This window comes from Mus caroli, unplaced genomic scaffold, assembly GCF_978045245.1.
Source record: "Mus caroli unplaced genomic scaffold, Mus_caroli_1 scaffold_4, whole genome shotgun sequence".
In the NCBI taxonomy this organism is placed as follows: Eukaryota; Metazoa; Chordata; class Mammalia; order Rodentia; family Muridae; genus Mus; species Mus caroli.
In genome coordinates, this window is record NW_028227259.1 from 1,081,515 (window position 1) to 1,094,987 (window position 13,473).

A 13,473-nucleotide genomic window follows, 5' to 3' on the forward strand; every position below is an offset into this window, starting at 1 on the left:
TTAAGTTTCTAGCCCTCAGCTACACGTGCACACAGTCACACATGGATATGCAGTCACATATGCATACACAACAACGCATCAACCAGTGAAGCAAGCAAGCAAGGAAGCAGTCAGAGCCTCTTGAATTAGGAGCCTTTGTTACAGAATTGTCGAGTAGAGCCCAGCCTATTTCTTTTCCTGTCAGTACTTCTAGTACTTAGGAAGGGCATTGCAGGAATGTGACCTCGAATGTTAAGTGATAGTCCCATAGGACTAGGTGGGGGTAAATCAGTGATAGTTGCATGTGCCTGCACACATGTGCACAGCTGGGTGTGGCAGTAAGAGCACGTTTGGAATAAGAAGAAAGAGGACTTATTCCTTTGCTGTACTTCCCACTTGAGGGAAGCTTTGAGTGCCACTGACCTCATGGACAATACTGGAATAAAGTAAAGGTGTTTAATTTTTATTGTTTTATAAGGATGGGTATTTTGGCTATAGGGATTTGTGCTTGGCTTCCATACGTGCAGTGCCCATGGAGGCCAGAAGAGAGCATCAGGTCCTTTAGAGTGGAGTTCCGCTGGTCGTAGGCCCCATGGCTTCTGAACCCTTCCTGGCCAGAGCGCCAAAGGCTTTTAACTGCTGAGCCATTTCTCTAGCCTCTAGCAAATGTTTTGAATGAATGCCGTTTAAGTTGTAAAATCAGTATAACAACAAAGGATGCTGTTTGTTTTCAAAAAATTACTTTTAGCATCAAGATTTTATGATACTTGTGAAGAAATGAGACTTCTGGTGGTAGCATTTAAGACTGTTTTCTTTAGGAGTTATAACATTTAAAGAAATAATACCTGCTGCTTTTTGCTTACAAAGGATAGGTACAATGTATAAACATAGTTCTTGTGATATTTTTTATATAGAGAAAAATTAATTTTCAGACATTAATTCATAAGTGAAAATTTAAAGGTCTGAATAATTTCTATTAGGTTTTGGTAGCATCTTACACAGTTTTAGTAGCATTTTATGTAGTTTTCATTATGTTACAAATAGTCGTTGCTTATTGAAAGTAAAATATAGGAAAAATTGTATCTTGCAAAATATAGTAAAAATTGCAAATTGTTTTTCCTTTTATCTTAGCCTGAAAGTGAAATTTCTACCACTGCAGATGAATGTAGCTCTGAGGTAAGATTAACATGTCATAATTTCAAATGGTATAAGCAAAAATAGTTATTTTATGTCACTAAAATTATTAATTGCTGGTGCTTTGTTTCTTGTAGGTTTTGCATGCTCTGTTGCATCTCTGTAAATACAATAAATAACAACAGCATAAATGCTTGGTTTCCAGTATTCTGTTAGGAGAAAGCTTTTCACAAATGTGTACATTTATGTTAGCCATATGGACTTGTTTATTGGCACTAATGTTGTGACAGTGACTTTAGGTGGATATGACCTCTCTATGATGTGTCCTCCTTATGTCCTTGTGATAAGTATCACTTATGTGCTGTGGTAAGTGTGTATCCTTTTGTCCTAGTCTTTTAAATACCATCTCCGTTTCTTTGGCCCAGGGGTAGAGAACATGATAACCAGTTTCTTACTGTAAATGTGTCAGCAAATTAGATATTTCATAAGATTCAATGTATTGAGGTTGCTAATAGTAAAGAGAACTATGCTTAAGCTAACATAGCACAATTTTATAATAATAATAATATGGGTAGCACTTAACACATTTAATATATTTTAGAACTAAGAACATTCTTGCTTATAGACTGACCAGGAAAATAACCAACAATGAATAAATAAATGGGTATCTGAATAACACTATGTAAAATTTCCTCTAAGGTAAGTATGGATTTAAAATCATAAATTCTAAAAACTGCCATTGAAAAATACTGTACCGCTTCTCCCGGCTGGAGGCTGCTCAAGAGCTGCGGTTGGGTCACCGCTTCATGTTTCTCTGCCGATTCTCGGGAAAGATGGCAGCTAATGATGCTGTTCGGAAGAGGCTGGAGCAGAAGGGTGCAGAGGCGGATCAGATCATCGAACATCTCAAGCAGCAGATTGCTCTTCTTAAGGAGAAAGCAATTTTGCAGGCAACATTGAGAGAAGAAAAGAAACTTCGAGTTGAAAATGCTAAACTGAAAAAAGAAATGGAAGAGCTAAAGCAAGAGCTGATTCTGGCAGAAATTCATAATGGAGTGGAGCAAGTACGTGTTCGATTGAGTACTCTGCTGCAGACGAAATGTACTGCTTCTGAAAGTGTGGTGCAGTCTCCATCAGTAACACCCACTGCCTCTTCTGCTACAAAAGAACAGATCAAAGGGGGAGAAGAAAAGAAGGTAAAAGAGAAGACTGAGAAGAAAGGAGAGAAAAAGGAGAAGCAGCAGTCGGCAGCAGCAAGTGCTGACTCCAAGCCTATGGATGTGTCGCGCCTGGATCTTCGAATTGGTTGAACTGTTACTGCCAAGAAACACCCTGATGCAGATTCACTGTATGTCGAGGAAGTTGATGTGGGAGAGGCAGCCCCGCGCACGGTCGTCAGCGGGCTGCTGAATCATGGTCCTCTAGAACAGATGCAAAATCGGATGGTGGTTTTACTCTGTAATCTAAAGCCTGCAAAGATGCGGGGAGTTCTGTCTCAAGCCATGGTGATGTGTGCCAGTTCACCAGAGAAAGTGGAGATTTTGGCCCCTCCCAACGGGTTCGTTCCTGGGGACAGAATTACTTTTGATGCTTTTCCTGGCGAGCCCGACAAGGAGCTAAACCCTAAGAAGAAGATCTGGGAGCAGATCTAGCCTGACCTGCACACCAATGCTGAGTGTGTGGCCACATACAAAGGAGCTCCCTTTGAGGTGAAGGGGAAGGGAGTTTGCAGGGTCCAAACCATGGTCAATAGTGGAATTAAATAGGTGCTCTGTAACTGAAAGACATTGGCAAAACCTTAATAACAATAAAGAGAAGTGTGTTTATCACTTAAAAAAAAGAAAAAAAAAAAAAAAAAAAGAAAAATAGTGTACCAGAAAAGTTGTTTTTAGAATAGGAGAACTTGAAACTTTTAAAGAAAAGTACAAACTAAAGTCAGTCATGTGACGCACACTAGTAATGGAGACTCCCACAACCTCACAGAAGCACAGGCAAGAGTCAGCATAGAAAGAGCAGATGCACGAGGAAAAATAGGTAAAGGCCACTTACATCTCACTCTGTAAATAAGCAAACCCCTAATGTGTGTGAGGGGAAAACCAAAACCAAAACAAAAGAGAACTTGAAACAACCAGAAAACAGTCTGCAGAGCTACAAGCAGCAGCAAGGTTTTCTCAGTAATAGCACTAAGTGCACTACCACATTCCCTATGAAAACAAACAGTGGGGTGGCTGCAAAAACAAACAAGATACAATTGTTTGTTGTCTGTGAGAACGGAAAACAAAGGAGTCAGAGTCCCTGTGCCAGGCGAGAGGAAGCTTCACAAACAGCACAGGTGCACACGTAGCTTATAAAGTACTAAAGTTGTCAGCAAGGATAAAAGAGGGTGCTGCACATTAGTAAAGCAAGGCCAGTCCTGCTTTCTAGTACTTTCAGCCTTTCTGGTATGCCGGGGGCGGGGGTGGGGGTGGGGAGACATGGAGACATCTCCACAGAAGGAGATGGAGACCTTTATTCTGTGTTTGAGCATCATTAGTGTCTTATCCCAACAGGGAACTTTCCTTTTCTAATTGCTCTCCACTGCTTCTGATGCCTTGGTCAGGATTTGCTGTCAGATACTAGCAGGCTTTTCCTATATGACTTTGGTGAAGATAGGCAGTGCTGTGGCTAAGATTGACATCCTAAACAATTTGGGAACCACTTTCAAGAGTGGTGCTAAAGCATTCATAGAAATTCTTTAGGTTGGTGCAAACATCTCTGTGATTGAACACGTGGGTTTTGGCTTTTAGCATGACTGTCTGGTGGCAGACAAAGCATAAAACATGATGACAAATAATATACTTGAGAGCCTTCTACTGGGGCTGCTTCACTGTGCCTGTCAACTATAGTAGCCTGTTAGCTGGGTACCAAAGCAACCTTTGTTCTTAGAGAATACTGGACAAAGAAGTGAGGAAACTCCTTTGTAGGGGCTGGGGAGATGCTCCGTCTGTAAGCCTTGCTGCACAAGCATGAGCTCCTGCGTTTGGTTCCAGGTGTGGTGGTTTGTTTGTGTAATCACAGCACTGGAGAGACCAAGACAGGAGGATTCCTGGGCTGTGGGGGCAGCCAGGCTAGCTGAGTCAGTGAATTTAAGGTTTAGTGGGACTCCAGAGTGTTGGAGAAAGACACCTAACACTGAACTCTGACCATACATATGTCTCCTCAAAGGCTGCAGTAGTCCATAGCCTACCTAGTTACCCTTCATAAGGAGAAGCAGTGTGAGCTGGGAGAGGAGGAAGGGGCATTGTAAGCACTCAGGGGTTTGAGGAATGAATACATTTAAAATTGTTATATGTCTTTTAGGTGCTTGAATTCTATTTAAGTTTATCTCTATGGTTTTGTTCGTAAGGCTTTTTTTTTTTTTTTCTTTCTTAGTCCTAAAGAGAATGGAGTAGGATGACGACTCAGTAAAGTGTTTGCCACACAAGCACGAGCTTGGGTCTGTACCATAGGCACCCACATAAAATGCTTGGAAATGTGTATCTGCAGTCCCTGCACTGGGGAGGCAGGGATGGGAGGATCAGGGCTAGCTGGCCAATAAGTGGAGATTGATTTGTGATCCTCATGCTTAGTGAGAAACCTTGTCTCTAACAACAGCAGCACACACTGCATCCGCCCATCCTACACTTATCCCACAGAACACAAAAGTAGTTATCAGGTATGGATTACACTTAGTTTAAGATCATAATATATCAGGAATTGTTTTTATACAGATTAATGGCTGCAATTCTGTGATGAAACCAAGCGAGCCTACAGATACCTTAAGGGTACAGTATTTAAACTGTCCATGATACTAATGTGTTACACTGTGAAAGCTCCCTGCTCACTAACAGCTTTCTCTGCATGCACCTCTTCCTGTGCCGCCACTTACACTGTACAAAACCACGTATCTATCCCTTTTCCTGTGACAGTTGTAACCAAGGGCAGAGTCCTGGTCATGTTGTTAAGGTGCTAGTCTCATTAATAACAAAGCAGCTTTCTAAGGAACTTGCAGGAGGGAGGAGTGCTTTAAAGTGGACTTTGCTGTGGAAGTTTAAAGTTTGTCCCTGGCATTCAAGAGTGTCACTAATATTTAATTATTAAAAAAAAATCTTGGATTGATTTAGGAAGAAGACTTTTCACTTGATGACTCTTATTCTGAGCAAGGAGCTCAGTCCAGTCAGACCTGTCTTCAGATGGTAGAAAAGGAGTTGGCCGAGAAGCAGCATGATATTGAAGAGTTGACTCAGGAGTTGGAAGAGATGAGGGCCAGCTTTGGGACCGAAGGGCTGAAGCAGGTGCGCCCACTGTGGCTTTGGTTGGTTGCATTCCTAGGAGTCAGGAATGGGAGTCTATGTGTGTTCTTTAAATACGGGCCTTTGGAATGGTGACTTAGGTCACTTCATAATTTTTGTTCTTGTATATAGATAGCATAAATAATGCTTATTTAAAATGAACATGGCAGAAAAACAGCTGAAATATTGGACTTTTAAAACGTAACCATATAAAGTCACTAGAGTGAAATCATTCTCTTAAGACAGACTTTTTTCCCCTGTAATCCACATGAGAGGAAATAAAGTGTGACTTAAACCTATTAGGAATGTTACCAAGTCAACAGGAGCCTGATATAGCTGTGTCCTGAGAGGCTCTGCCAGAGCCTGACAGGTACAGAGGTGGATGCTCACAGCCAACCATTGGACTGAGCATGGGGACCTCAATGGAGGAGTTAAGAGAGAACTGAAGGAGCTGAGGGGGTTTGCAAGCTCATAGGAAGAATAATATCAACCAACAAGAACTCCTCATAGCTCCCAGGGACTAAACCACCAACCAAAGAGTACATATTAAGAGACCCAATGTCTCTAGCTGCATGTGTAGCAGAGGAATGTCTTGTTGGGCATCAGTGGGAGGAGAGGCCCTTGGTCCTGTGAGGGCTTGATGCCCTAGTGTAGGGGAATGCCAGGGCAGGGAGGTGAGAGGGAGTGGGTGGGTGGAGGGAGCATTCTCATAGAAGCAGGGGTAGAGGGTTGGGATAGGGAGTTTCGGGGGGGGGGGGATTGGGAAAGGGGATAACATTTAAAATGTAAATAAAGAAAATATCCAATAAAAAAAGAGAGAAGAATGTTTAAAAAAGAAATGTCCACAAGTTATTGTAAGTCACACCTGCTGTGCAGGGAAGTCAAGCTGAAGATGAAGCGAGACAGTACACTTCCGCCCTCTTCAGACACCAGCTGGCCTTAAATGTTTTTCTTGGTGTCACCTAGAGATACATCGGGGTATTCTAAAGTGTAAAGATACTTCTTCTACAACAAAATATGGGAAAGCCAAACCAAATATAGTCTCCTCTTTAATGCATACATATTTTCAGTCATTTTTCAAATAAAACTAATTTGGGTAGGCAGTAGCTTTTATGGAGTATTGTTTATTTTGAAAATGAAAAGGGCGAAAACTTAACCCAGTTTTCACTGTTTCTCTTAGTTACAAGAATTTGAAGCTGCCATTAAACAACGAGACGGCATCATAACTCAGCTCACTGCCAACTTGCAGCAAGCAAGGAGAGAGAAGGATGACACGATGGTAGAATTCTTAGAGTTGACAGAGCAAAGTCAAAAATTGCAGATTCAGTTCCAGCACGTAAGTATTACTAGTCCAACAAAGTTTATTATTGTCCGTAATGAATTATATACCTTTTCACTTTCCAGAACAAATCATAGCTCACTCAGAAGCCATTTGCTTCTTATAGTGTACTGAAAAAGGTGGTAAAATTAGGCTGTTATATTAACCAGGAATTTTGTTGTTGTTGTTTTGTTTTGTTTTTTTGAGACAGGGTTTCTCTGTATAGCCCTGGCTGTCCTGGAACTCACTTTGTAGACCAGGCTGGCCTTGAACTCAGAAATCCGCCTGCCTCTGCCTCCGGAGTGCTGGGATTAAAGGCGTGGGCCACCATGCAGGGCTTTAATTCCCATCCTGTGAGTGGTTCCCGCTGTTCCGTAGCGTCTGTCTTTCCAAGGTGGACCGCATGGGTTCTGTAGGGATTCTTCTGGAGCTGCACGGCACCTTTGCAGGCCTGCTGTGGTTTCTGTTCAGCTCTAAGTGGGAACTGGACCTACACCTCCCATTCACTTCACGTTCACTTTGGGAGTGCAAGCTGAGGTCAACTTGACCCAAGTAGAATTATCAGGAAGGAGGGAACATGAGTGGAGAAAATGCCTTCCTAAGATTGGACTGTAAGGACTTTTGTAATTAGCGATTGGTGGAGGAGGTTCCAGCTTGTAGTGGGTGGTGCCATGCCTGGGGAGGTCATCCTGGTTCTAACAGAAAGCAGACTGAGCAGGTCAGCAGGTAGCACTCCTCAGAACATGGCCTCTGTGTCACCTCCTGTCTCCAGGTTCCTTTGATGATGAACTGTGATGTGGAAGTGTAAGCTGGATTAACCCTTTCCTCCCCAACTTGTTTTGGCAGTGGTGTTTCATCATTTAGATCTGGTAACCCTGACTAAGGCAGAATCTCATTGCATTGATCAGAGTTTGACAGCAAGTAATACAAAACAAGTTGAAATATCTTAAGCCAAAGAATTTAATGTAAGTAGACAGAAGTCTGATAGAATTTAGGGGCAGAAGTACAATTAGCCCTCTGAATGGGATTGGAGCTAGAGTCTGAAAAATTACAGAATTCAGAAGTATGTTTCTGTCCCACTTCTCCTGGTGTTTAGTTCTTATTCCTGTCTCTTACTTGATTTGCTTTTTCTGATTTATCATATGAAAGATATTTTATTGGCTCAGTCAGTCGAGGCATAACAGCATGTTTGCTAAGATCTCAGACCCCTGAACTGAACAGAGGTCAGCAGAGTAATACTCCAGAGGTCGTCTGTTCATGACTAGTCACTTCAGAATTGAGTCTGTTGAAGGTTCTTTCTGTTTTCAGTTACAGGCTAATGAAACTTTGCAAAACAGCACTCTCAGTCGAACTGCGACAGACTTACTGCAGGCCAAACGACAGATCTTCACTCAACAGCAACAGCTGCAAGATTATCAGAAAAAGGAGGAGGACTTCCAAGCGCAGATTTCTTTCTTACAAGAGAAATTAAGAGCGTTTGAAATGGTAAGGAAGCTAGCTCATGTGTAGCAGCTTGGTAATTCACTTTTCTTAGTCGTATTTCTCTCTTTTATGCATGTGAATTATAAAATTTTATAATTAAGGCAAACTCTTTGAATAATTAAAATAATTTATTTCAAAAGCATCTGAGAGTCTCACACTGATAAAGTTGTTAAGATAATAAGGCCCACTACTATGCTCCTTCAGGTAAACTGCATATGTTAACTGGAGTCTCTGGAGAGCCTAAGTTTATAACTCAAATATCTTTCTTTTTCCATCTGAAGTATTCCCAGTTTTGCTATGATACTAAAATTCTGAAAATATTTTTTGTAACAAGATTAAATTTTGTAGGTTTAGTTAAGAAATCTAAATGCAACTGGTTCTACAAATTATGTCTATTTCTTGGAAACATATTTAGGAAATCAGTGCTCTTTGTGGCAAGGGATGGCAGTTGTATCACATAGTTTATAATCTGAAATTCTAAGAACAGCCCATTCCGAAAGCCTTTTGCTTTTAATGAATTTTCAAATGAGAAATGAAAATTCAAAAGTGGTTTGTTGCTTTCCTCTCTACTCATACCAGAATTTGGATTCAAACTGTCCAAGTGGCCTGAAGGCAGGATAGAGCTCTTGTACCACACTGCCTGTTTTTATATGTAACAAACGTGTTACATAACATAGCAAATCGAAAGCAGAGTCTGTTTTGATTTTTAGGCTCAGAAAACTTACTTTTGGTATCATCTTGAGTCCTAAGCTAGGTTGGATGTAAACTCAGATTGTTTCAAGTTCAAGAGACTGCTTAACATTCAAATATAAGATTATTAATTTGCAGAGTGATAAGTAATAATTATGAGTAACTATGTATTTCAGGTCCATTGGATTTCATTTTCTTTCCATGGACCAAATGAATTTAAAAAGACAAACAGTATTTAGAGAGTTCATTAGTTAGTGGATGGAAGGATATAAGGCACTCAGAGGGTATGGCATTAGACTGACATGAAGGTGTGTGCATCTCATTGCAGTGAAGTTTATACCTGTGGGCTGGAATTCTTTAGTCCAACGTACCACACGCTCCCAACACTGCTTTTTTTTTTTTTTTTTTTTTAATTGAGTATTTATATTGAGTATGGGGTTGGGTGATCCTTCTGTCTTTGGAGTACTGTGAAAATACACACACACACACACACACACACACACACACACACACTGGGCTCAAGGTATGTTTTTTCTAGAGGGACAGTGTTCTCAAAGGCCTTGGTCTTTTTCCTTGAACTGTACTGAGAGGAGCACTCTAGCACTATGTCAGATGGCTTTCCTCTGTCATTTTTTGACTTTGGAAGTGTTACATTTATTCAGAATGCCCTTGAGATATGTTTGCCTAGGACATTTGTAATATAAGTCACCTGCTTATAATAGCTCTAACCAGTTCTGTAGATTTTATTTCAGGTTTAGTATTTGGATCTGAAGCCTTTAATCACAGAGATAAGTAAATAACAGATCCAAACTCTGCCTAGGCTTCTGCTCAACTTGTTGCTTTGATGTTATTGTAATAATGAATATGCTTGTTGTGTTCATCTGGGCTTAGCTATTATCCAAAGTTACATAATTGACCACAAATGGCAACTGGGGAAATATGTCTTTTTTGTTTTCAAGTTTCTGTTGGAACTGAAATTGTAGTTTTGCACAATCTGCCATAAATTATATTCATGTAGATGTCATGTAGATGCTCAGCAGTGAACTTAGGGTAGACGTACAGGAGCAGACAAACGTACAGGAGATTTCCTTCTCTTATTGCATGGCCCTTGTCCCTGGAACTCCTTCAGATCACTACAGATAATGGGAGAAACCTGAACTCATTTTTATTTATTTTTTTTCTGAATTGAGAGAGTGCATAGTATTATAATTATCAAAATATTAAATAATTGGGATATTAAGCAGTTAATTTTTAAAAAGTGAAGCTGTAATGGCTTAGCACAGATTTAGTAGATTTTAAAACTTATTGGAATTATATACTTATTTGTCTGGAGGTCACCTCAGGTCACCAGAGCCATCCTGTAAGCCTAGCAGGATGTTTCTTTCTTTGATTCTGTTTTGGCAGTGCTGGGAGAACCCAGCACTCATATCTGCTAAGCACATTAGCCGTCCTAAGGAGGTCAGAGCTGTTGTCATCAGCATCTGCATACACAGGTTGTATGCAGGGAACAATGGAGGGGCGGGCCCAGGAGTTGCTTTCTGTAGCATGATGTAAAAGCATGACTTAAGTTAAGAAGGTCTTATGTTTTCTTTTTTTTCCTCTGAAGGAAAAAGACAGAAGAATAGAAAACTTAAATACAAAAGAAATACAGGAAAAGCAGGCCATCATTGATGAGTTGAATACAAGAGTACTAGAAGAAGAGAAGAAAAGTGTTGAGCTAAAGAATAAAGTAACAACTGCTGAGGAGTTACTAGGAGGGCTACAAGAACAGCTCGCACAGAAGGATCAGGAGGTCAAAAGCCTGAAACTAGAACTGGGCAACTCTCAGCAAAACGAGCGGAAGTGTTCAGAGGAAATCAAAGAGCTAATGAGGACAGTTGAAGAACTCCAGAAGAGAAACCTTAAAGATAGCTGGCTGGAAACCAGCGCCGTGCGAAGGGTGGAACAGGAAACCCAACGGAAATTAAGCCATCTCCAAGCAGAGCTGGATGAGATGTATGGGAAGCAAATAGTGCAAATGAAACAAGAGTTAATAAATCAGCACATATCTCAGATAGAGGAGCTCAAATCCCAACATAAGAGAGAAATGGAGAACACCTTAAAGTCGGATACAAATGCTGCCGTCAGTAAAGAACAAGTAAATTTAATGAATGCGGCCATAAATGAACTCAATGTAAGATTACAGGAGACTCATGCTCAAAAGGAAGAACTCAAGGGAGAGCTTGGGGTAGTTCTGGGAGAAAAGTCAGCTTTGCAAACGCAGTCTAATGACCTCTTAGAAGAGGTAAGGTTTTTAAGAGAGCAAGTTCAGAAAGCTAGGCAGACAATCGCAGAGCAAGAGAACAGGCTGAGTGAGGCACGCAAGTCCCTGAGCACAGTGGAAGACCTAAAAGCTGAGATCGTGGCTGCCTCCGAATCCAGAAAGGAACTCGAGCTCAAGCACGAAGCCGAGATTACAAATTATAAAATAAAACTTGAAATGCTAGAAAAGGAAAAAAATGCTGTGCTAGACAGAATGGCGGAATCCCAAGAAGCAGAGCTGGAGAGGCTGAGAACACAGCTCCTCTTTAGTCATGAGGAAGAATTGTCTAAACTAAAAGAAGATTTAGAAGTGGAACATCGAATAAATATTGAAAAACTTAAAGATAATTTAGGCATTCACTACAAGCAACAGATAGACGGCTTACAGAATGAAATGAATAGGAAGATGGAAAGTATGCAGTGTGAAACAGACAACCTAATAACCCAGCAGAATCAGTTAATTCTGGAAAATTCAAAGCTAAGAGATTTACAGGAATGCCTTGTGAATTCAAAATCAGAAGAAATGAATCTTCAAATCAATGAACTGCAAAAAGAGATTGAAATCCTCAAACAAGAAGAAAAGGAAAAAGGTACCCTTGAACAGGAAGTCCAGGAGTTGCAACTTAAAACTGCACAATTGGAGAAACAACTGAAGGAGAAGGAAGATGACCTTCAAGAAAAATGTGCACAGCTGGATGCAGAGAACAACATTCTCAAAGAGGAGAAGAAAGTCCTTGAAGACAAGTTGAAAATGTACACCCCTTTGGACCAAGAGGAAAGATTCATTGCCGTAGATCCTAGCACAAGCAAGTCGGAAGACTCGAGGTGGCAGAAAGAAGCGGAGATGCTGAGGAAGGAGACCGAGGACCTTCAACAGCAATGCCTTTATCTAACTGAGGAGATTGAGAAGCAGAAGAATACATTTGCGTTTGCTGAAAAGAACTTTGAAGTTAACTATCAGGAGTTACAGAGGGAGTATACGTGTCTGCTCAAGATAAGAGATGATTTAGAGGACACACAGACCAAGCAGGCATTGGAATATGAGAGCAAGCTGAGAGCGCTGGAGGAAGAGCTCCTTTCAAAAAGAGGAAATCCAGCCCCGCCAAAGGGGAAGAGGTCTGGAATTTTCCCATCTGAGACGCTGGAAATTGGTGAAGTTGTAGAAAAAGATACAACAGAGCTTATGGAGAAGCTAGAAGTAACCAAGCGAGAAAAGTTGGAGCTCTCGGAGAAAGTCTCTGGCCTTTCTGAACAACTAAAGCAGACCCATTGTACCATCGATTCTCTAAGTGCAGAGGTTAGAGCCTTAAAGCAAGAGAAGGAACAGCTTTTATTGAGATGTGGAGAACTTGAACTCCTCACTAACCCCAATGGAACAGAAAATGCAGCTGTCTGCCCTGTGCAGATGAGTTCTTACCAGGCTGGGCTTGTGATGGGCACGGTCGGGGATTCTGGGGGCTCTGTTTCTAAAATCAGTAAAGATTTGGCTAAAGAATCAAAATCAATGATAGAAGATAAAATTCCCTTTAAAGACAGTGGGAGAGAACAGTTGCTTTTGCCAACGAGAACACAAGAACCATCTCATGCGACAGTTGAATCATGTGAAAGTGAAAAACTCCAGCAAGAGCTTCATGCCCTCAAAGCTGAGCAGGTATGTCCGCATGCTCTCAGGCCATCACAGGGCACACAGTCACACTGAGCCGAGCAGGTATGTCCGCATGCTCTCAGGACATCACAGGGCACACAGAGTCACACTGAAGCCGAGCAGGTATGTCCGCATGCTCTCAGGACATCACAGGGCACACAGTCACACTGAGCCGAGCAGGTATGTCCGCATGCTCTCAGGACATCACAGGGCACACAGTCACACTGAAGCAGCGCTCACCTCTAGGGAACACTAACCCATATACAGGGAGGGAAGGGGAACCCTGGCGCGGGGCTCTCAGTTTCTGCCATTCGGTTGTCAGTTTTACTTAAATCTTGTTACCTCTCTTTCAATTAATCTCTTGTATGTGCTGCTTAGAAAGTAAGCTAGGCAAATTCTTTTTACATTTTTTTTCTTTTTAAAGAGAAGAGTTACTGTTGAGAGACTTGGTCTCATTTTCCATTATAATTACTTTGCTTTAGTATCTATTATTTTTTTAGAGTATTTCATACTCGTGTTTTCTAGTATAAAATTTCAAGTTTTCAGTTAGAATCCCAAATTGTAAAACAAAACAAAAAACCTCTTAAGTTTTCCTGCTCTGTAAAGTACTCAGT

At 41.1% G+C, this 13,473-nt stretch overlaps 1 protein-coding gene and 1 pseudogene across 7 annotated transcripts in view; both read left to right on the forward strand.

Annotated features, from left to right (window-relative positions):
* The window catches only part of Akap9 (A-kinase anchoring protein 9), a 150,543-nt gene that overhangs the window by 21,563 nt on the left and 115,507 nt on the right, over positions 1-13,473 (forward strand). For 5 of the 7 annotated variants that reach the window (XM_029477660.2, XM_029477662.2, XM_029477658.2 and 2 more), the window contains exons 3-8: positions 1,111-1,155; positions 4,863-4,916; positions 5,256-5,426; positions 6,604-6,759; positions 8,050-8,226; positions 10,520-12,865. In XM_029477660.2, the coding sequence (XP_029333520.1) occupies positions 1,111-1,155; positions 4,863-4,916; positions 5,256-5,426; positions 6,604-6,759; positions 8,050-8,226; positions 10,520-12,865 (2,949 nt within the window). The remainder of the gene's footprint in view (positions 1-1,110; positions 1,156-4,862; positions 4,917-5,255; positions 5,427-6,603; positions 6,760-8,049; positions 8,227-10,519; positions 12,866-13,473) is intronic. The other 2 variants (XM_029477659.2, XM_029477663.2) reach the window with 1 other exon arrangement.
* LOC110295336 (aminoacyl tRNA synthase complex-interacting multifunctional protein 1 pseudogene) lies at positions 1,172-3,547 on the forward strand (annotated as a pseudogene).